Consider the following 25,529-nt stretch of genomic DNA (forward strand, 5'->3'; position numbering starts at 1 on the left):
CAAGGGGGCTTTGTATGTAACAGTAGAGATGCAATAAATCAAATCAGGATACCCTTCTGTGCTGTTGGCAGTGAGGTTGAACCAATGTGGTGCACTGAATGCACAACAGAAGGAATGAATTACAGCACAAACCGCTCGGAAGCAAAAAAAAATAAAAAAAAGAAAGAAAAACAGACCTGGGGGTTGGGGGTGGTGGTTTGGTCCAAATACAATTAAATAAAGAGTCATGGAAAAAAAAAAACCTTGACGTATTGTCAATACTCCCGGATTCTGTAAAGAAATAAATCCCTCCAGGTAATTTTACCTTTGTCCAACCTCCCCCCCCACCCACTCTCCACCCCCCATCCTAAAGCCCCTTTCTTGTCCTTCCATGTATTTTTCTCATGGGACTAACTAGTACAGTATAAACATCAGATAGAAATATGACAAAGATATTTGCACCATGCTCATTCCTCCAGACCCTGCCTCAAAGCTGCAAGCTGATTTTGCACAACAGGACAAGGTTACAGGTCCCATAGGAGTGTGTCAATGGTATTATATTACACTGCCAATGTCTCTGACAATATTGTGCCTTAATAATCATTGATCTGGTTCCTGGTGCACTGGGGATTGTGTTCATAGTGCTAAAGGTGGTGAAACATAGGCAATTTCTCTGAAAACATGTTTTTGAGAGGGCTGAAGACGAACCACTGAATCACAATGCACGAGGGTAATAACGTGGAAATTCAAGGCAAAACACGTGAGGAATAAAAACCCTTACAGTTAAAAGGTGCTGACAAGTGTGCCCAAAAGTAGTGTAGCAATTAAAATGCTGGATGGAATAACATGTAATTTTACATTAAATACATGGAGCATATGGCACATGTTGTGAATAATCAGCAATCTCCTATGAGAAATAAAACAAAATATTATTAATAATGCATCAGAGTTAAGTCTATATTGGCATTTTCTAATCTGTTGATTTAGCCATGAGTTTTTGTTGGCAAGGCCAGAACTCTCAAAACATGTTCTAGGGTCTATTCTTGAATATGTTTTTCTATTTTTTACTGAAGAAAAAAGTAGATAAAAAGTAATGTTTTGTTGCCCCAATCGTGCTCTAAATGACCTCAAAGGACATTATATAAAAAGGGAGGAAATGAAGAGCTTGCCAGATCAGACAGTGTCACAAAGTTATCAGTTCATCATTGATGTTTTAAATTGTTTTGCCAGAGTTCTGAAGAACACTTAACAAAAAAAAAAAAAACTATTTACAGGTCAGAGTTGATGCAACAGCCTTTCCCATCTGAGTTGACTCAGACTTAGAAGACACGAAGGATGTCTTGTTTCCGTTTGGAGTGGGGGAAAAAAAAAAAGTCCTCCTGCACTTGTCCTCTGCTGTCCGATGCAGTCGGGCGGGTGAAGAAAAAGAGAGAATGCAGAGGAGAGGAGAGACGAAGACAGACAAAGAAAGAAAATATCCATCCGTCTAGCAGCATCTGTGCCCTTTAGTTTGTCCGGAGCTGGTAATCTGCCAAGAAATGTATCAGCAGAGCATTAACACAGCTTTCTTCCCCTCATCACCTCTGCATGTCACACCACTGCCAATTTAAGCCATATTAAATCCCTCAACAGGATTTGCACTAATACTAGCTGTAGTGCCACTCTGCTAAATCATATTACCAATATTTACATCAACTTACTGACGCTTCAGACTTGGATGAGCGTTTTCAAAAGAAAATGATTACATATAATTACACTTGTTAGCATTTGTCATCATAAGCACTATCACAACCTTCATTTCCAAAATCACAAGTACTGAACTCATATACTGCCTACACATTATGTGGGCATCCCTGTCCGCAGGTTTTAGTACTTTTTAGTTCCAAAAGCAATAATGCTCAAACATAAGATTATATTTTAGACAATCACACGTTTCCAACTGTGTGGCAATAAATCTACATAATCGATACGTTTAATATTCCTTTTCTTTTAGCAGCCTTTAACATCCACACCATGAGCGCTAGACTACTGCAGCCTCCGTTTGACGGGAGGGTCAAGTCCATGGGAGACATGATGGGTTGCAGGTGTTTCTAACATCAAGAGCTGTAGTGGTGCAGAACGTGAAGAGTAAATCTCATGAACATGTTTCTGTTTTTACTGAAAGAGCAGTTACAGAAATGCTAAATGAGAGGCTGAACGGACTTCCAGGAGACTATCACTAAGACTTTGACTCAGTGTAAAGAAAATGTCAGAGGAGGAACTGTAAGTAACTAAGTACATTTATTCAAGTACTGCACATAAGTATATATATATTTTATTTTAAAATCAGCTCAAACATTACCAGCTGTAAGACACTGCGCTCGCCCATAAATTTCATTACATTTTCTTTGCTTTGCCTTTGATAGTTTGTTAAATATACAGTATTTGGACAACATTTTGGCATTTATGTTATCAATGGCATCACATTTAATACTGTTTATAATACACTGTTTTCTCATTGGAGTACTCGTACTTTTGTACTTGAAGTAAATTATAGAGCATGTATTTAAATTGAATTTTTCCCAGTTTGGTGTAAAACCAGATTAGCCTTGACTTCCAGTTCTGAAGCACTTCCAATCCCCAGTCAGAGGTTACATACCATTGATTTTAAAAACTAAAACTTGGCATGTTTATTTTATGAGCAGTGTCTGCTCATACTGTGACCACTTACTGTCTGGTATTCATGAAGTCATCATGTACTGCTGTACAGCACAACTGCTAAATGCCCCTTCATCACTCAATAAGCAGCATAGCCAGTCTACAGTATCAAGGTATTGTTTAATCAGTGTGTGTCTGTGTGTTGCTCTGAGTGAAATCTGATCACACTCTTTTCTCCCCCTCCATCCCTGTGCTGCTGATGGTAACAATAACAGAAAGGTGATAGCCCCCTCTCCAGTCCCCCTAACTTCTCTCTTCTTTCTCTCCCAGGTATACATCTTTTGTCCTACTCTGCTCGATCACTCTGTCCCTTTCTTTCCTTTGCTTCTTTGCTGATGTTACAACAAGGCGATAGTGACCTTGGCATTTGCTGAGCACCACCCTGGGAGCCTGCTGGCACTCAGTGGCATCATTCAACCCCTGCAGCCCCTGACTCATACCTGACAAAGCCAGGTAATGGAAATGATTGATGTAATAGTTTCAGGTTCATTCCTGGGGCATATGGCAGGTATGAAACTTAAGGATTTCTGGCGCTGGTCCAGCAGAGGTATCGGGCTTCGCTCTCATTTCCATTTGCCCTCACCTATTGAAACATGTGAGCTGGTAGGAGGAATTTTGCTGCAGTCTCATCAATAAACTGTAGCTTCAACATGTCTCTATACAGTGATGTGTGACCTGTCTTAAATATTTCAACATGTTTTGAAAGTAACCTCTCAGGTTTGTGACCTAATAAAAGTTCATGTAGCTAACAAACACTGAGACCTTTCTGCATCCTTGCTTTCCTGGTGTCCTCCTTGAATTTGACAGATGTGTTGCACATAGGCTGATTCAGATAGGGGATGTACCTAAAGATCTCAGATTCTAGCTTTGCAAACATATTTGTCTGACTCTCCACGAATCTACTGTTGAAATTTTTTTTAACCCAGCCTGAACAAAGAATTCAGTGTTACAAGCTAGCAGGTTTGCTAAGTTTTCCATCTTGACATTTAGTGCGGTGTCACTCTGAGCCCCTGAGGCTATGGCTCATAGCGATAGAGCCGGGCAGTGGATATGATGGATGTTACACAGTTGGGTTCATTCTTGGGGCACACACTGAATAGTGATGAAGAAAGATTCTAACATTGGTCTCACAAAGAAAACAACACATTAAACCTGGGGGTGATCTCTAATTATCAAATTGTCTTGGGCTTAATAAAATAATAATTAAAAATAGCTAATTTCTTAATTGAAGTTCATCATTGTAATCACTACAACCCACGTTTGTTGTTGCTTTTAAATGTGCTTTTGAAATAATTAGACCTGCCAGTGGGTGAAGTCCACTCTCAATCAAACAGATGAACTCAGTATTTCTATTAATAACATAACCCAGGAATGTTTTTGAGCCAGTCTGTCTCTGTATGGCTGCCCTGTGATTGACCTGTCCAGAGCGCACCTTAAAAATAAAAGCTACACCATTAAGTTAAAAAAAGGTATCAGTTCGCTACTTGGTATTGCAAGTAGGTATCACAGCATCTGGTGGCCGAATAGTTAAGGCAAACCTGACATACAGTCACCCCAGCATGCACAGTTTCATTGGTTGTTCTTTTCTCTCTCTCTCTCTCTCTCTCTCTCTCTCCCTCCCGTTCTCTCTCTCTCTCTCTCTCTGTCCTTGCTTTATATCTCTCTCTAGCCTGGGAAAGTGACAAAAAGTGCTCCTATATACTGGGGTTCCGAATCAGTGCATCTCTATATAAAAACAGGCCCCAAAATCAGTGGTGTGCATTTGTGGGGGTCTGTGGGTGAGTATGGGTTTATTTCAGTGTGTTTGTTCTCACCTCCACTTTGTGTGATGTATCGCACCCATGGCAGTGCGTGGTAGCCACTCTTCTCAATGATCTTTAGGTAACGCACCTGGAGAATACGGTCAGTTTAGAGCAAGATACTTTAGATATGGCACCCAATCTCTTAAGCACACATACAACAAACTTACAAGTTTTCACACTGATAGTGTCAGAAAGGTGATAATTCTACTATGTGTTTATTATTGAGGTCATGGTGGCTGATGGAGTCATACTGGAGTGAATTATGCTTTGGCCCCCCTCATTCATTTAAAATATGGTGGCTCAATAATAATCAGATTGTAGAATTTGTTATGATTATTTCAACCTAAACATGGAGAAATTATAACCTTGTAGAAGTAGAATTCATGGCAGAGCTGCTGTATTAGAGTGTACAGCTGTACCTAATAAAGTGGCCAGTGGGCATGTATTTTAAACAACAGGAACATTCAGTATCAGGAAAGGACTTAATAGGTTATCTATTTATTTTGGTTTTAGCAAAATCCATTTGCATTCTCTCTGCAGTGCAGCCACGTGTGAACATGAATTAGTACGTTGTTGAAAGTGTGACTAGAAAAAGGCACTATGGTTTTTAAAAAGGAGCGTCTTAAAATAAATAAAGGGTCCCACCTGAATTCCAGACACAGTGAAGTAAGGAATCTCAAAGTTTACTGTGACAGGTCTCTTTGCTTCCATCTCGTCGCTCTCCACACTGGGTAGCCCAAAGTGTGCGCGCATGATGTACTCTTTCCCACCCTACACACACAGACACAAACACAAGAGATAAAAGCACCGCAGAAATATTAAAGCATCTGGTAAGACAAGAAATTCTGAGTGAAGTTCTCTTTCAGATAAGCCTGTTTAGTTTGCTCGGGCATTTGTTCCCACGTGTCGAACTCCAATTAACGCACTGTTGTTTTGTCCGTCATCAAAACAAACTTTATACTCACAGGCCCCATCAAGCTGACATTTCTGGACTCTAAAATCATAAAACGGGTAAATTATTCTACTCATTGTCTTAACCTCTTAAGTTTCTTAGCTTTGATTCACATGCTAGAAATTTTACTAATTTGACTTTAAAACCATTGTAACATTGCTTCCACTATTTCCCTGTGACCTTTACCGTTCATCTGTAAAAAGGCAAAATTCTTATAGTCGTTTCTATCAAGAGTTTAATACTGCATGGGTTTGGTATCATTAGTTTTTATTGGCAGCTGTCTGGCAACAAAATCAAACATCCCCACAAGTTGCTGTCACATTTGTTTTGTGCTATGTTATCTGTTGCTGTATGGAACGTCCCGTTTTCCAGGTGAACCCTGCCCCTGCAGTTAAGGAGCTGAGATAATATGAGACAGTATGTCTAGCACAGTAAAAGGCTGATTAAAAAACGATGAAACTCTTAAGTGCAGTTTGAATATTTTCTTTCTACTTTACAGCTGCTGTGGAGAAACCCACCCTTGCTTACAGCTGATAAGAAAACTGAGTTTTGCATAATGGGCCGATAACAAATCAGTGACACATATACTCATGCTTCAAAACTAGCTGATGGCAAATCGACCAACTTATAAAAGCTTTATAGGCTTTCCTTTCTTAAGGAACGCTGATGTTTGCAGAACAGAGTTTTATATAAATGGATGGAGCTGAAGGCTGATGGACTAAGGATTAGTGTGTTTATCACTCTCTTATCACAGCACACCACCCTGTTATATTTGTTTCCTCGAACCTCCTTCAAACACTACAAGTGAAGAATAAAAGGCCTGTAATTCTATAACATTTAGAGCCTGACAGTGACAGAGAAAAATGTTCTGCAGAGGCATACACAAGCTGGATGACAATATGTCACCAGTAATGGCAATTCTTTACCCTCTTTGACAGGCTGAAGGCGTAATGAATTACGGAGGAGATATCGGAACTTGACAGATAAAAGCAACCTGAAGAGAATTTTTTTTTTTTTTTTAAAAAGACAGTGAAATTTTCTTTTGCAGAGTTTACATTTTGGCGATAGCAAAGACTGGTGTTGAAACTGTGAAAAGAACTGCATAAATGGAGAGATTGGCCTAAGATGGGAGCAAGTGTGTTTCTGTGTGTGTGAGTGAAAGGTTGATCACGACTTTATAAATGGCCGCTGTCTAAAATTTGCTAAACCTTATTTTGTAACTTCATTTTCATTTTTGTAACTTCATTTTCTTGACCTTGACTAGTTTAAGCAACCATATGTAGATATGACATGTTGTCAGGGACTCATCTCTTTTACATTAGAGCGTAAATGGCACAGTGCAGATATACTTTGTTACAAATAAAAGTAAGTACAAAGCTATTGCCATCAAAATATACATACAATTCCAAAAAGTACTTACTAAAAGGAGAAAGAGTGGCCCATTTTACAAAAATATTTTTAAATGATTCAATTATACTTATATTACTATACTAATACACATAATAATATCTGCAAGACTTTAACATTGCAGCTGAGAAGGTGGGTCTAAGTTCCATTACTGTACTTACTGTATGTACTGCTGGGTAATGTGTTCTTGTCTTATATTAATCCATAAAACTAACTATACTATATATTCTTTTTACATTTTCATTATTTTGTATATATTTACCTCAATGTGAGGTTGCAGTACCAGCTACATTTAGCAAATAAATACAGAAGATTAAAAAATATATATTTGGCTCTGAATTGTGGTGGAATAACCCCTTTATAGAATGGTAACAGCAGGTTCATATTTCGAGAAAACAAGCTTCTGCTGACATGAAGTTTATAAACTACACTGCAACCGTAACCACACTGATCTGCAGCATCAACATGTACTAAAAGCATTATTGGTTGTTAACTAGGATATTTTGTGCCACACTAACTGGGAAAGACTTGATGTTCCACTGCACCACGCTCTTCTCAGGGACCCACTTGGCGCTGCCTGTACTGGTCTTGAACTTGGGTGAGTCAGCATCACTGGGCACTGGCACCAGAATAGACACGTTGTTGGCAGTGGACCGACTCTTAAACTGGCTGCGAGCCTGTGGAAAGTGACAGAGGACACAGTTCAAATGTCATCAGAGACCTTTCCCACAAAGAAGAGCATACACATCTATATTCAAATCAAGGCAGTCTTCATGATTTTACTCCCTGCAGCTTATTAACTTCAATCTGTATGGCTGTCACTAAATCAGACAGATGGCAAAGGGTAATCCGCCTGAGATGCATGTATCATAAGTACTAAGTAATTATTAGTGATGGGACTGGTTGGGTGAATAAGGACATGGTAGGCACTGTGTGTATGTGTCACTCATCATTACCTTCACCTTGATCTCCACACGACTGTGAGAGAACTTTTCAATCGTGCTCTCGATCCATATAAGAGGCTTCATCTGTCAAGAGAGAGTGGGCAAGGTCAGTGGGGTGAACACTGTACTCAAGTGCATCACTACAACCGACCTGTCCAGGTCGACAGTGAATGTGTATATCAAGGACATATTGAGTATTTCAATTACTGTCTTTTCAATTCAATTACTAGTACTTCTAGACTCACAGATACTCACACAATTACTACTAATATCCCCCAATAATTCTTGTTATTGATTCTTGTTCTTGTTATCCGGTTGGGATGCAGAAGATGTTTTGGGATGTTTTGTGCTCGGTATAAAGAGTGGAGTTTTTGGCTAAAAAGCGTGGCCTACTGCAGCTGAAAATGTTGCCATGAACCCAGACAGGATAAATTTGGCCTGTGCAGCTGAACAATGTGCTCAATGAAGCTCACTATAGAGTTCATGAAAGCCAAGGGAAGGGAATTTTAATCATTATCCATAATTTATTGAGATAATGTTTTCACATTGTCCTTTCATGCACGGTTATTACACAGATATAAATGTAGCAACTTTAAACATATTTGGGCGTTATAGCTTAAATAAGTTTAGAATATGTTAAGAAAAGATTCATGATGAGGAAAAATATTTTGCAAATGATCATTAACCTTTAATGGATTTAAAGATCACACAAAGTCAATAACACATAAAAGAATGCTACAGGATGTTTCAAGTCTGGATTAGGCAAATTACACATATTAGATTGTGATGGTATCTAAGCACATGCACATGGACACTTACTGAGAGACAAAGGAGGAGTGAGTACTTGGTGATACTGGTACAGTATGCAGGTGGTGTGAGTGTGTTTGTGTGTCCCACTCACTGTAGTGTTGAGACGGTAGGACATGAGCTCGCTCTCGCCGTCGGGGGGGATGAAAGAAATGGTCCGATCGTTCTCGAAGCGTGACAGACGCACACACTGATGGAACTTCACATCCTCCAGCTCCACGGTCTTACTCTTCTCTCCTGACACACACAAACACACACACACACACAAACAATACACATACAGGAATACAGACACATAAAAAAGATTGAGAGTTTTTTCACACAGCCTTGGGGAGATCAAGGTCAAGGTAATGATGACTGGCAAACTCTCTCTCTCTCTCTCTCTCTCTCTCTCACACACACACACACACAGACACAATAATGACAGTGTGGCATCAAATCCATCTGCCCTCCTCTTGTCCCCCACTGAACAATTATTTAGTTGCTACAGACACACACACACGCACAGTTTGCTTTCAAAACCTGCTGCTGCCATCATCTGCTTTCCCACTGAAGCCCGTTTAGCTGCTTCTCAAATACATTCACCAACATTAACAAACACAAATAATATTATTTATTAGTCAAAAAACTTTTGCCTTTTGGAGGCGCATTTTTCATCTGCCCCACTAAAATCAGGTCCAACTTGATTTGTTGTCAGAGTCCACCCCTTCACACAAATGTGTTTTTTTTATTAGAGATGAACTCTATCAAATACACCTACTACGATGTCTTTACAGCAATAAGAGATGTGACACTCTTTCCCCCACGGTTTAACTACTAGTATGCTGAGGGGGGTCTAACCTCCCAGACACAGGAGGAGAAATCTCGTATCTCACAGATCTGTACTCAGATGGAGAAAGTCTGATATTCTACTCCTCTGTGGTTAATGAATGATGCTGGGTGCTGGAAACTGTTTTAAATGTACCTGAATCTGCCATTCAACCGTCAGCTTAAGTTAGGCTCACCTGCTCTGAATGCAACCCTGTACTGGGCCTGTATAAAGGAATGTGCATGTCTCTCTGTGTGTGTGCGTGTGTGTGTGTGTGTGTGTGTGTGTGCAGCTTCTCTGTTCATTGTTTTCTCTCGAGTACATGTACGTGCATAGGTTCAAGCATGCCTGTGTTTACAGATGTAGTAAACTTACACATTTCCTAAATTGAGTGTGTGTGTGTGTGTTTGTATGACATTTCATCATATATGATGGGGGCTGGCTGAGGTCAGGTCTAAAGAGAGCACAATACTCCTGGAGAAGGAAAACAGGGAAGCCCTTTAGAAAGGCTCTTCTTCTGATTGTTTATATGTCAGTAACACACACACACACACACACACACACAGATTTGCATGCTGTGTTATCAGGATGAGACAGGGAAGAAAGGTCATATGGGACACTTTGTCATTGCTAGGGGGCCAGAAGAAGAGACAAGTGTGTGTGTGTGTTTTAGAGGAGGATTGAAAATGTAGCAGTCTCCCCTGTGGTTCACCCTTAAGGCTGCTCTAACCTGTTCCTATGCTTTAATACACAGCAGCAGACAGGAGCAGGACCTAATCTGTTTTCTGTTGGCTGTCGCACAGTAAAGAGAAGACACAGGGAACCATTATACAGTGACATTTGGTAAATGTTTTTGTTCAAAGCATCTTTGGGTGGCCAGAGGGACAATTTAACAAACAACTCTTAGCATTTGGAAGTTGAAGTCAGATGATATGGAGTCTGTAGAGCTAAAAGTGAATTGTTTGCTTGACAAGAGATGACTCTGCTTCTCTTTTTTATAATAAATTCATCATCTTCACTTGTGGGTAATTTAGAGTCAACAATTAACCTAACATGCAAGTCTTTGCACTGGGGATTAAAATGGAGTACAAGGAGGAATCACGGGCAAGCACGAGGTGGGCCCCATGTCACAACTGAATTAGAAAATGATCAGCTGATTAATGTAAATTAGTTGCAGCCCTAGTTGACTGCATGTCACCTCATACCTTCCACATAAAGGAGGGGAAGAGCATTTTACAATTATCTTCCTATAATCTTACATAAAAAGTTCAAAACAAAAATAAAAAATTAAAGCAGACTCCACCAGGGATAAATAAAGACTCATAGAGACTAAATGAGCAGCTGTAGACACTTACGTAGTAATGAATGACCAGATATTTCAGGTAAAAGCTACAGTTTTTGAGTTGACTAAATGAGGAAAATGTCCAACTGAACTTGAAAAGCCGCAGAGTAATAGCGCTTTAAATGTAGCAGTTGTCCACAACAATTTTGCCAAGGGGATCAATAAAGTATATTTTTGAAAAATTGTGTGGTATTTTATGTGTCTCTGATTCCTGTAATGACAAGTCTTGTCTTCTGTCAGCAGAGGGCAGTGTTTAATGATTTATACTCTACACATTTTGGACGCACCCAGCTGTGATGAAAAGTGCACATCATGCAAACTTGATAATCACCAAACAATTGTAAAAATCATATGTAAAAGGTTTGAGTGCAAATTCGTCAGTGTGCTCATTTGATCATTATTTAGGATCATAGTTTCTGAGGATGTGATATTTCCCAATCTGCATTACACAGCGGGGAAGTGGGGGGGGTTGGGCTGCACATACAGGATTTCCCCAGACCCTCACCTTTTATCATTGCTTGTAGCCTGAGGTGAGGATTAACTCAGAAGCAACAAGGCTAAGCATTGACGGTGCCTCTCCCCTTCACTGAGAAGCTGTGTGTGTGTGTGTGTGTGTGTGTGTGTGTGTGTGTGTGTGTGTGTATGAAGAAGAAGAAGAAGAAGAAGAAGAAGAAGAAGAAGAAGAAGAAGAAAAAGCGGAGGAAGGAAAAGGCAAAGAAGATGAGGAGGAAGAAATTGAATATGCACAGGCTGGAAACAACAATTAGAAACATTATTGGAAAACCCAGCAAAGGAGGAGGAGCAAGGGAAGATGATGAAAGGATAAAAGTAGTGTGGGATCACAGGAGCGAGAGGTTTAGACAGAAAGAGGAGGAGAACGTGGAAGCATGAGGTGAATTCAAGGTGACGGAAGAATGAAAAGTCAGCCTCCCACTGGCACACCGTACACAGAATTTCTTTTTTAGCATTTAAACTCCTGCTCCACTCAAAAAGGCATTTTGCTCATTGCCACTTCACATGGAGGTTTGACCTGATGTGTGGAGTTTATTTCCATATATAAGGAGGCAAATTACTACATGCTGACATTCAATCGGAGTTTAGGACATGTACTGTAGGTATATGAACAAACATGTGTGACATCATCGTTTGTTGGAAAGACTGCTATGGTCCAATGTAAAACTTATTTGGATGCTTGAGACTTCTAGTGCTCACATCTCTTGTCAAGAAGGTAAACTTTTGAAAATCAATATTCCTATTAATTTAAATAGGATCTTTAAGCAGTATTCAAGCGAATTTTAAAATAAATGTCAGAAGAGTTGAATGAGCTCATCGGGCAAAGCCCTTGGATCATACATCTGAACAAAATAGGTTAGGAACCACTGACCTAGGTAAAGGACAGCATACACCAACAATATTTTATTTTAATAGTAACTGACATCTATATGGGGTTTTCCTAACACACTTATTATAAGATATAACCGTAAAGCTTGACTTTCCTAAGTTCTCCTCTCATTTCTTTGCTGAATCAGGTCACCATGTATGTGATCGCGTTGCTTCCTTATAAAAGCTCCTCCACACGATTACCTGCAGCCACTGAGGCTGACTCATTGCTACTTACTGCCTGTGATTTCAAACAGCACTTTGTCATTGAGCCCCAGTCTGAGTTCAGGCATCCCTGACAGGACCACTTTGAGCTTCACGCTGCCCACTATTTCACTCCGCAGGACACTGCCACTGGCACTCACCTATATGAAAAACAGCAGAGTGTCATTTTAAATGCATCAAGTGTCTGAATTTCACTGCGTTCCTAAAAAAAAATGTTTTGACCCAAAATATATGATTCACTTTATTTACGCATCGATGCTACACGATGCTGATCTATGCTACAGAACAGTTAGGGTGCCTCAGTTATTAAAGGATGCCTTCCCTGATATTGAACTTGCTTCTTTTGGTTCTAGTTTGGGTAGTACATATAAATGAATGGCATTAAAAGGACCCTCTGACATCACTCAATTAAAATATCTCTCTACTTTTAGCTGAACGGTGCCTCCAGATGACATCACTTTGAGGATCCTTTCAGTTCAGATTATGTGACCTTGTTGCTCATACTAGTCAGGTTGTAATTATCAATCAACTGGCTTTTCCAAAGCTTCTCCAGATGACAGCATGTGACTCCAATTGATGAAAAAGTCCCCTGGGTGATGTCATCTGGAGGAGTATTTTTTTTTAGCTAGAACCACAAAAATATTAAAATATTATTATCCATTCATTATATTTTAGTAAAGGGAAGTGAGAGGGAAGTCTAAAATCATTAATGTACATTTACACTCTAGTCGAAAGCCATAGAAAGCAAGCTGAGGATTAGTGAAGCTGCCCTTTGAGAAAAGGTATAAATTTAAAAGATGTTTAGGTGTCAGTGTCGCAGAAAGTATCAAATAGATAACAGGTATGTGCATGTGGTGCATCTGTATGATACAACTTTGTTTAGAGTGATACTCGTTGGCTGTTGAAGCAGAGACATACATCAATGAAAAGCCATCAACATGCACTGTGAGAAAAGTAAGCAAGACACTGGTGTGTGTAATAAGTAAGTGTAAATGAAGAAGCTGTACTATTTATTTAAAGCGACAGAGGATCTAACAGTGGTTAAACACCTATTTCAGTTCGACACTTAACTCATAAAATCCTGCTATTGTATGTTAAGTTGTCCTGAGGTGTTGTTTCAAGGGCAACACATATGATAGAGAAGACATTTCTTATCATTCTAACAGAAAGATATGCAGCATTAGAAACATGTTTTCCTCTAAATAGGTTTATCATGTAGTCTACTAGCATCACATTATCATCCTGCTTAGTGGGCAAAAATAAAAGCTTTAAATAATCTACCTGCTAAATATTATATAATAAGTCAGTATGGATATTATTATTGTATAACTAAATTCTACACCCATTATTGTGAAAAATTTCTGAATTTAATCGAATATGGAGACATTTATTTTTCTGACAAATTATACCACTGATTTAAACCTTTGGTCTATCCTTGAGTTTTCATCATGACTTACCGAAAAACATGATGTGCCCTGAAGTATTTGCCTTTTTTTTTTTTTGACTAACCTTTGAAGGGAACTCACTGCTCATGTAAGCAAGTCACGTACACAGAAATAACACAAAAACTTACAATGAAATACAATGGAGAATCGTTGATATTAGAGACCAATTCTTTTCAATTCAAGGAAAGAGGAACATTGTTTGGTGAAGTCAAAACAGCTAAAACGACAAAGACGATTTCACCACTGACACAGATTTCACAAGCTATTTTTAAACAGATATTTTCAAGACACTCCATCAGTTTCAGAAGTTGTGCACAGTCGATGGTAAGGGATAAAGAGTGATTAATTAAAGCTGTAATGACATTTGTTTAACAGTAAGAAGAACGTGCCTGTTGCAGCCATCATGTGGTGCCATCATAAAACTTTTAAAGAGGCAGCATGGTATTGACACTGTAGGTGAGCAGGAACATAAGCACTGATCTTGTTGGTATTGGGGAAATCCGTTCTGTGATGTCTCATATCACAAAACAGAAACTTTTGGGAGTATCAGACAAATATATCATGTCCAGCTGAACCTTTTGTCCTTTAAAATGATCAGAGATAGTAAAGGTAAAAAATAAAATAAACCATAAAATATGAATAAATCTGTGACTTATTACAAGTTTAATTACAACAAAAATGGAAAAAAGCTATGACGTTGACAGGAAAACGTCCTTACCAGAAGATTTACTGACTCAATGACGTCCATAAAAACTTCGTTCTTCCTGTACTTGATGCCCTCTGACCGCCAAGACACAGCGTTGGTGACAGTGGCAGGAGGTCGAGGAGCACCGACCTCTAATTTGTGACCCTGCTGCGTAATGTACCTGCATGAGACAAAGGCAGAAGTTTGGGTTTGTTAACTGAATAAAACTAAAGCATGTGCAACACACTCATTACTATGTTGCAAAGAGTGAGTTTTGAAGGAATTTCAAACAAAGATTACAAATTCAAATTATTATAGTTTGCCTCATCAGGAGCATTTAACAAATATTAATATTATTTTGAAAAATTGCATGTTTTCATTCCCAGCTTGTAATTTATTCAGTGTTTTGCTTGTGTGTCTTCCTTTATTACTGAGCTCTTTCTTCTTTATTATTGGCATCCCACTCTTCAAAAGGAAAATGTTCCTCAAGCAGGTTAAATGAAACATTAGATTCCTCCATTTACCTTGAGTGCGTTTCCTTCTTTAAAAGGTTTTTCTAAATAGCCAGCTGAACCGCTTGGTGCTGAGGCATCAGTGCCGTTGCTATGGTTACCTACGGTTTAATATGGGTGCACTAATTCAGGCGGCAAACACACACACCTATAGGTTATAGATGTGCATTTGAGCTATGAATTCCTGCAAAGTTTATTCCTGCACACCTTCCGACCAATCAGAATCCAGAATTTTCTACGGCCATAGTATACGAATGTACAAAGTGCAGCACTATGTTTGACACCTTATCACTAATTTTTCCTCTCAGCTGTCTGGTGTTGGCTCAGTAGCGTACAGTGGGGTTTAGACATTTTTCTTATAAAGCAGCAGCTAAAGCACTCCGTAAAGTCCAGGGAGACTGCAATAAACTTCCATTCAGTGTAAAAACAATGACAATATTAGATGAATGAATAATGAAGTGCCATGTACTCCAATTACTCAGGTTCGGTGTCGACTGTGACAGAAACAAATCAGTTTTCTCTACTTAAATTAATAAAGCAGTATATTGTCGATGCGCTGAGCCATATCTCAATCTATCGTCTCTTGAGAGTGAGTTTGTTTTAAAAATCTTGCCTGACTGTGTCCAGGGAGACACAATGACTCGTCATGAGAATACAAGGGAGCTGTACTAAGATAAACAACATGTGACCAGGCCTGTTTTTATTCAAACATCTGCCACCTCTCACTGGCAACATGTCACACACACTCAGCTTTTCCTGGAATATAATGACAGAAAGTGTTATTTAAGTTGAGGATCTAAATTTAAAGAACTGTAGATCCTCAATCTACTGTCATACATGTTTTTAACTTCCTGATTTGTACAGCTAAACAAATGCTGTATAGACATTGGTGCTATTGACGTGTATATTATCCAGTGCAAAAAAATGAGTAATAACTAAACAAGGTCAAGGTCTCTGTTGTATCTATCTTTTGCAAAAAGAGGCAAATGTAGAAAACTATAGCGATAAGAAACACACGAACAATTTTTGTTGCTGGATTTGTTTAGACATTTTGCAATCCCCATATTCAATGCAACAAGGTGGGTGAAATCATACAGCCAGTAAAATGTGGTTATTGCACAGCAATCAAATTTTAATTATGTGAAGCCGTGTCTGTGCAGTGTCATAGAATGATGTGCTGTCTGAGTCTATTTTCATGAGGACTTTCCTGTCCCTAAGTTTTGCTAAGTTAGGACCAATATACAGTATAATACACACAAATACACACAAGTCGAAGAATAGGGGATTTTCTGTGTTTCATAAATAAGCTGCTGATAAAAATAAATAATTGTGATTTTGGGAAATATGAAAACCCCTTAAAAAATACTTCCAAGAGTGTTGTTGGTGAAATGTATATTTTAAAGCAGCAAAAGCTGATTTTTGCTTCCACTTAGGGGGGGTAGCAGACACATGCACTGGACACTTACACATTTTTACATTGTTATGATATGTTACAGATATTGTAATAGACATTCAAGCATGAGCCAAGCAGCCAAAAAAGCCTATTGAACAAATATAAGGGCATGATTTTCAGCTCAACTGTACATTCCCTGTCTAATGCCAACATAAAAAGTGCTAAATAAACAAGACTTCGATTGATTGACGGATTGAGGCAACATTTTCTCCCTCGTTTTCTGCCCCAGTTCCTCCCATCTAGAGGGTCTTGAATGACACAAAGCAAAGTCTGACAGAAAGCTGAAAGGCGGCGACAAGTGCGCCGGGGGTCGACGTCTGGTTGTTTTTGTTGCTTTACTGTTTGTTTCGTTTTACCCTGATTCTCTTCAGAAATATTAATGAAAGGATTTGTAAGTGGAGCTGGCAGCAAACTGACAGATTAGCATAACAATAGCAATTATGACAAACACACATGAAGGTTCATACGAAAATGGGTATGAACACATTCACATGTATATGTATCTCCACGGTCTCACTTTCACCCACCCACACACACAAAACACTCTCACCAGTCAGGTAGCTCTAGAATGTAAAAGAAAACTTTGTTTCGTGGTGGTCGGGTCATTAAAGGTTTTAAAACTCGAAAATGCAGACAGAGACACAGTAAATGAGTGTGTTTATTGTCAGTGTGTGTGTCTGTGTGAGATTAAATGCATGTGTCTTCTTGGAGAAAAGCAGGCCTGTTCTGTCTGAGAGCGTCCAGCTGATGGTGTCATTATTGCCTGAGTGCCAATAGGAGCCTGGTAATTATCAGCTTTTTTCAGACCCAATCAAACATACTGTACTCTCACACACAGACCCACACACAGACACACAAAGACAAAAGCACGGTAAATTAAACATCCATCAAACACTACCAAAAAAAAAAAAAGAAAAACCCTATGGCATTGAAATAGGGCTGGGTGATGTAGAAAAAAAGTCTTAATACAAAAATATTCTTTGTGGTGTTTGGGTTTGAGGTGGTGGAACAAATCCGATTTGTTGTTTGGTTCAGGTTTCTGACACAAGTTGCAAATCATGAATGATTGCTTGCTATGTTTGCAGCCTCAAGTGATATGTTCACATTAATGGTAGCTATGAAAACACGTCGACAGGCACCTATACACTCACTGGCCACTTTATTAGGCACACCTGTTCATTAACTGCTCATTAACGCAAATCTCTGCCTATCAAAAAGCAGCAACATTTCAGTGTGTAGACATGGACAAGACAATCTGCTGAAGTTCAAACTGAGCATCAGAATGAGGAAGGATGATGATTTAAGTGACTTTGAATGTGGCATGATATTTTTATCCATTTATTTTCTTTTCTTTCGGCTTATCCCGTGAGTTCAGGGTCGCCACGCTTGAGGCTGCTGGTGTTGGTGGTGTAATGGTGTGGGCGATAATTCTTTGCATTATGGACTCAATAGTAAAAACTGAGCATTGTTTGAATGCTTCAGCCTACCTGGGTATTGTTGCCGACCACATTCATCCCTTTATGAGCACAGTGCACCTATCTCCTGATGGCTAATTCCAGTCAGATAACACAGCGTTTCACAATGCTAAAATCATCTTAAACTACTGTCTCAAACTTGAAAATGCAGTTAATCTATTAGACCATCTTTGGGATTTGCATCATGGATGTGTGGCTGCAGCAACTGTGTGATGCTATGAGGTCAATATGGAGCTAAGAAAAGTTTTCCAGCACCTTGTTGAATCAAGTTGGTATTAGCAAGGTGTAACTAAAAAGTGGACAGTGAGTGTATTGTCAATAACGATAATATTTCTAATCATAGATCATTTCTCATCATAGACTTAGGAATAGGAATTATTGGCGAATTATATGCGATATTTGATGCAATTTGGTACATAGAAACATATAAAAGAGTAAAAAATAAATTACTTTCCCAATAAACCAATTTAAACATTTCGATTTGAAAGTTTAGTATTGCTTTAAAGTAAAGGCGATCATGTGCAAACTCAGCCAATGTTACGATGGTACTGTGGGCTGGCTATAGTATGAATGTTGACCCTGTTCCTATAAACAAATGCCTCTCAGAGGAGGGTAAGAGAAGGCAAAAAACAACCCTGAGTACACACAGAACACCACACACGCCCAAGAATAGTGGCTGCCTCAGTTCATTACGCTCACTGAATAAAGCTTTGCCATCATTACAGCTTTAGTTTCTCGGTGTACTGAATGAAACACAAACACACACACACACACACACACACACACACACACCACTTCAAACAGAATCATCAGATACTCATATTTTCTCTCTGCCAGTTACTTACAGTATAAAATACAAAGCTATTATCTCACTTAAAAGCGGTCACATTTTGTTCCCTGATGCATGACACGGGTACCACTTGAGCTGATGTTGTTACATTAGAATCAGACTAGAGTGCAGCAATTATGGTCTTCGAGAGCTTGAAAATTTAACTTTATGCCTTCATCAGCCCGATCAGTGTTAATCTCAAATGCCAAAATGCAATGCCAACGAACATGATTGACTAAACTTATTTTTTTAGCTTTGTCTCACTTTTGGGAAAACCTGTTCCACGGTAACTGCATCATTGTTAAATGTGAAATTATGCCTCCACACATGGCATACACGACAATTTTATACAGAACATTACCGAAGGTTGTGTAATAGTTTTCTTACTCTTGTAGGATCTTGCTATCTGTTGTCTGAGGGAAGCCGAAGTCCATTACTTCATCCATCAGCTCATATACTGTCACAAAGTTGTCACGAATGCTCTCCTCCTCAAGTTCCTTGAAGTATTCTTTAAATACCTGCACACAGCAACAGGAATACTTATTTGTGATACACAGTAATCTGTTACAGTTTGTACTTCATTAATGATGGAAAAGGGAATGAAATAATAGAATGGAGATGAGGCTGGCTGGTTAGGTTATAAAATTACAATCCCAAATAACAATATTATAACCAGGGAAATACTAATGTCTGATTGGCTGGTATTGGAATAAAAATAATTTTGATAATAAATCATTTAATAATTATTAATTAAGTTAATTAATAATTATATTTCATTTTAAACTAAACTAAACTTTACCATAGCAAGAATGTTGCTCTTTCAAGCTGCATTACCTGTAAACCCAGTGGTGAGTTTAAAGTAATAACTGAAGTGTAAGAGTCCCTGCACAGCAACAACAGGAAGTAAACCAAAAATAGCCCCCTTAACACTTAACACTCCCCTGAATAACAACAAATTGTAATTTTTTTTTTAACTTGTTTTAATTTGTAACCACACATAAAAAACTAAAACGTCTGCTTCTTTAAGGATTTTGTCTAATGTCTCAGAAAACGGACCCACCTGGATTATTTTGTAGAGAAAGGAGTATACAAGAGCAACGTTGGCATTCTTCTTTGTCATCGCCACCACTGAAGACACACATGTCAAGAAACAACTGTACGTGTGACAAGCAGAGAATCAGGCCATCTTGGTTAACACTTCTGTTCTATTTCTATATCAGAAACTGACACATGTTGAACAACTTTTAGATACAGTGGGTGATTAAAATGATGCAGGGAAATAAAACATTAACAGAATCCTCCATGTATTACACTACCAGTGCACTAGGAATAATATAACCACAATGTTATGCTGAAAAAGGAAGTGCAGGATGTTCACACTTCCCAATCTAGCAATAGAAAAACAGAGATGTGATGCGGTGCACAACACATCACAGTAAGTCCTTGTAACATTTTTTAACTGACTATGATGGATGATAAAAACAGATGTTGGACTAAAATGGATACAGTAAAGGTTGCTGTGTTTGATCCACATGAAGTGTGCAGAGCCATGGTTGACCACTGGCGACGTCTCAGCCTCTTCTTCCCTCTTCATGAGGATGGGCATGAAATGGTCAATCTCATTCATGTCCATGTTCCCCATGTAGTTACGGCAGATCAGCACCTGGGTGCAAAATGCAAAGAGCTGCATGTTTAGGCAAAAAATAAAACGGATTTAAAGACACCACCCAAACATAAAAGATACCAAACTAAACCTTTAGGATGCTTCAGGACTGGATGACAAAAACCCCAACCACAACCTAGTCCATCCAACAGGAAACTGTGCAAGCTGTGTGTCTAATTTACGAACTCTGTGACTTTAATCAACAGCTAGATCCAACTCCTCAACATCAAAGCTTACACAGACATTAGGGGAAACAAGTAAAGAAAAGTGTGAAAATGATAACTAAGGACATAAACATGCAGTGATCTTCAAAAAGATATTAATAAAAATATTAATGAAAACATACTTTATAATTTCTGATGCTCAGTGCATTTCGGGAGTTATTTCTCGTGCATTTTTGAGACTACTGTCATTATTGAACCTGATATTTCAGCTTTTTCTCTATGTAGCTGCTGGGTGGTGAATGTCAGTGCAAATTGTCTCCTAAACGCTCACTTTCTTTTGAATCTGAGAGACTGACATTCTGACATGTATCAAATATGCAGTTGTACCATTATCTGCAAAATGACCTCCATTGTTGATCCACTCAAAATAACATATAGCACAAAACAAGAACAACAAAGAATATGATGCAGGGACTCGGATTGAACTGTCGGTAGCACTTGCTGTAAGATACAAATTCAAAGGGATTTATTGTACCAAAACTGAGTACATGTGTATTTATCAGAGAACTGTATCATTTTAATATATTTTCGAAATTACTTTCAACATAAATTTAGGACTGTGACTCAGAGAGAAACAACAGCAGACAAAGTCTTAAGAATTGGTAACCAAGTCACAGGAAGGACTGCTGCAACAAACATTTCTAATCAGCCTACAACGCTTCATTTAGCCCTGTGAAACCAACACACCTCCTCTTTTTATTAGAAGCACACACACACAACAAGATGAGTCAGCAGTTTTGCTAGAGTCCAGACACACAGAGAGAAGTGAAGAAAGAGATCAAAGCTTCTACGCTTGAGGGATCAAGACAATACACAAACACACACACACACACTTCCACCTTCTTTAATAGAGGAGTCTGTGTTGCACAGGGGTCACACAGGAGCAGATACAACAAAGGTTGGAGGAAATAAGAAATAAAAAAAGGAAATTCCAGCAAACTAAAGTAATCTGGGGGGGGAAAGGATATGAGTTGTGAGAGGAGATGGAAACAACAGAGCGCAGAGTTCAAAGGTCACCAGAGACAGAATGTGGGGAATGAATGGGGGATAGACAAGTCTTTATATCAAAAAGACCCCCCGGTGAAGTTTCCAGAAGATCCCATTGTAGTTCTGAAACTATGCTTCTATAGAAAAAAGCCCAACAGCACGTGCTACCAAAGCAATAAAACGCAGTCTCTCCATCATATTTCGTCACATAAATAATTAGTCAACTTTGGTCTGTTGCTGAACTAATTGTTATTGGTTATTTGACCAGAACAGATTTCAGTGGATGTCTCAAGGACATAACCAGATGAGCTCAGCAGATTTTCTTGAACAGTACCTATAATGCAGGACACATGATCGATATTGATGGATTTATAATTGTGAAAAATCATCAATAGAAAGTTCATGCTGGTTTGAAATTAGTGCAAAAACAAACTATAAGCAATCACAGGAAGGATTTATAAAAGTGTATATGTCATGTTAGAGACAACATTGACTTGATTGGCATTTTCAAATACTGCATAACACATTACTCATTCATTCATTAGTTATCAAGAGAAAAAAATTGCAGAGATTTAGCGGAAACCTGTTATTGGGGCACATGTAACAATCAGTGACAGAGCAAATGGCAACCAGAACCCCCCCCCCCCCAGGGTCAGTACAGTAGTTTACTTGTAGATGCAATAATGACACATTGAAGAATGCAGAAAGATGCATCGCAGTTGGTCCGTCAATGGCATCTATTTAACATTGTGCACACTCACAGAGTCTCAGTAGAGCAGCAACAGGGTTGTTCTGATTGCAGCAGTCTCAAAACATAATCAAAACGGCAAATAGAAATCAAATAGTCAGGCACTGGAAGTCTACTTTCAATATCCAATTTCACTATTAAAAACAGCAAAAATACAGTTTGGTTTAAATAGTTTGGAATATCAGTAATAAGCATATTAATAATAAGTAATATGTTTTACTTAATCATATTTAATTTATTAAATATTAATACTTAGTAATAAGCCATTCAATCAGCCGCCTTTTACGGAGGTAGGCCTTTCTTATAATTGCACCGCTTTTGAAAAAATGGTGACTGCGGATTCCTAGAAAGTTTCCCAATCATTTTTTTCCCTAAACACTCAAATATGTGGGATTCAAATTGTGCAAACACAGCGGTTTGGTTAGGGTTAGGCAACAAAAATATCAGCCGTCGGTTAGGTGAGGGTAAAGATGTCAGGGTTAGTAAAAAAGTACTTTCTTAATCTCACGTTATATTACACACAACATTACGTTAAATGACTTTACATGACCGTCGCAACAACAACGACATGAGCTGTTCTGTTGCCTAAACACACACACAAGTGTTTGAAATCCAACTCAAGTCGCATGTGAGGCGACAGTCACTTTATGCACCTGCCACCCTCCAACTTCTGTTGGACCGTTAATGTAATGCTTCATTCATAAGTTGGATTAAGACACAATCACCCAGTAGTTACACTGACTTCAAAAAACTTCATCAAATTTGCAGTAAAACTACATTTTTAGTACATTTTAGTTGCCTCTGGGCACCAGGAATGTCTTACCCATCCAACAGGTGTGGAGATATTTTACTCTCAAACAAATCGGTGAATGTGTCAACCAATAATAGCATTGATGAAAATCAGTCGGTCTTGTCTAACTCGGGCACATTTACACTTGAAGACTGATGAATGTGCACTTGTCCCAATAAATAGGAAAAGACAACATGAAGAAAGAGCCGGGGCCCCTGGATCCATCATTATATGTCAACATATTTTATACAACTAGGGAATCTAGAAGCTATTTTGTATAAAATTTAAGCCTTTAGCTGGAAAGCAATGCTACTTGTGACAGCCAAAATCTTCTTTTTCAACATGTTCACTTATTAAATATCCTGTTAGCAAGCACCAGAAAAATATTATGCCGCGGTGATTTTCAACAGCCTGACATTTCAGACTACATAGCAGGTCCCAGCAGGGCTACAGGAGCTACAATTTGGGGGAGGTGGGTGGGGTGGAGTGGCACTTTAGTAGAGGAGATTGCCTGCACGTGTGTCATTTTGGAATATTTGAGTATCACTTTTAAACACTGCTACAATGTAACAGCTGCTTTTTCTGTTTTCACTGCTGTACAGAGGACAGAAAGGGGGAGAGGAATGAAGGTGTAGGAGCTACTGACTTACCCCAGGGCGGAAACATACAGATGGGGAGAACGAGAAGGAGAAAACCTTTAATCTGTAAAATCACACATCCAGGCTGATCCTTCTCCCTGATGGATATTGTCAATCATATAAGGCTGCTACAAGGCTGCTCTTCCTCTTTCAGATAAATTAACCCTGTGGTGGTTTATAAACCTGATGCTGCGTCCTCGCTTTTGATTCATTCCACATTACAGCCTACTTCCTAAAAATTCAAATGCATTTTAAAAACTATGTTCAAAGACACATATATAGTGTTGCCTTATTTTTCCTTCGGTCTGTGGCTCATGACTTCCAACAGTGAAATTGGAATTAAACAGGGACACTGAACATACACTACCAGACGCTGTTTTGTTCAAGTTTTGTTTTCATCTCTCCCTTAATTTGCACATTACATTCTTAATTATTAACTGTTTAGCCTACAAAATGCTGGAAATGTTTTTAATTTAGAATGATATTAGTCGGTTATTGACTAGTAGCAGCACAGAGACAGAACTAACGATTAATTTTAAGCAAAAACTTCAAAAATGTCCTATGAGCATTTGATGTTTTTTTTAGGCTTTTATAACAGTTAACTGGACATGTTGAAAAACTGGCAGATTAATCAGACAGTGATCATCATTTGGAGACCCAAGTTATGCAAAAGGGAAAAAAGGCAAGTCAACATGTTTATGAAACCACTACCTCAGATATTTTGCCATTTTGGGTTAATATGACTTAAAAGTAATGAATTAACCAACATTTGAGTTCGTGTTTAAGGGGAAGAAAATTTAGAACATTTCCTGTTTACAGCTTTTGTTGGTGCTGTGAATCTTTTAATGTTATCTGACACTATTAAACAAAACCACAGGATTAATGGATGATAAAGTAAAAAAAAAAAAAGATATTTGTTTTTTGCAGTTTAAACGAGTATTTCTTTAACAGTATGTATGGATGTGTGTTTTTCTCCTAACAAAATGCACTTGTCATTCACATTAAAATTAGTAAGCTCTGCAAATGTTGTGTCTGCAAATATTAAAGATTTACATTTTGAACTCAGACACAAAGCTTACAAAACAAGCGGCATCGCTGCACATGAACAACCCCCGAGTGTGTGTGCGTGTGTGTGTGTGTGTGTGTGCGTGTGTGTGTGTGTGTGTGTGTGTGTGTGTGTGTGTGTGCGCGCGCGCGCGCGCTGACACATGGGACAAACGAGTTAAACAAGTTGAGCTTCTCTTCCTGCTGCTCTGTCTCACATGAGGGACTCGGCAAACTTCAGTGACCAACGTGCGTGTTTAGGTCTGTAAGGGACAGGTTGAAACACTGCACCGAGAAAAATAAAATAAAACCATCCTTCAAGTTTGTGATATTTTGAAGGGGATTATATGAGCCAGCATACTATCTTCGTGTGACAGGTGCCTCGCTCATAAGCCCGCTGTCAACTTCCCCACCACCAACAAGTCGCTCCAAACTTACCTTCCCCTTCAGGTCCAAGAGAAATATCGCCGACGCCGACATCTTGTTCGAGTGAACCCCTCGATTACAGGGCTGGATAATATTTGGTTTCACTTAAAGGGAATAATGTTGGCTCCCATCATCCTTCTTCTCCTGTCCTCCGCTCTCCTCTGTCGTCGAGTTTCGCTGCTTTTCCGGACAAGAGCGGTCAAGTTAGCGGCGCTGACGGAAACACGACTTCCGGCTTTTCCCCTCTGGTGACTCTTGGTTTTACTT

At 38.9% G+C, this 25,529-nt stretch overlaps 1 protein-coding gene across 1 annotated transcript; it reads right to left on the bottom strand.

The window, feature by feature from the left end:
- Positions 1 to 9: 9 nt before the first annotated feature.
- ap1m3 (adaptor related protein complex 1 subunit mu 3) lies at positions 10 to 25,480 on the bottom strand. Its single transcript, XM_067513076.1, has 12 exons — positions 25,275 to 25,480; positions 20,249 to 20,405; positions 19,803 to 19,870; positions 19,130 to 19,260; positions 14,507 to 14,654; positions 12,357 to 12,483; positions 8,683 to 8,825; positions 7,794 to 7,865; positions 7,356 to 7,514; positions 5,124 to 5,249; positions 4,491 to 4,566; positions 10 to 1,507 (listed from the first exon to the last, which is right to left on the bottom strand). The coding sequence occupies exons 1-12, from the start codon at positions 25,314 to 25,316 to the stop codon at positions 1,485 to 1,487; spliced, it is 1,272 nt and encodes a 423-aa protein (XP_067369177.1). The 5' UTR covers positions 25,317 to 25,480; the 3' UTR covers positions 10 to 1,484.
- Between the last annotated feature and the right edge of the window lie 49 nt (positions 25,481 to 25,529).

Source organism: Channa argus, chromosome 8 (genome assembly GCF_033026475.1).
Source record: "Channa argus isolate prfri chromosome 8, Channa argus male v1.0, whole genome shotgun sequence".
Taxonomy (NCBI): Eukaryota; Metazoa; Chordata; class Actinopteri; order Anabantiformes; family Channidae; genus Channa; species Channa argus.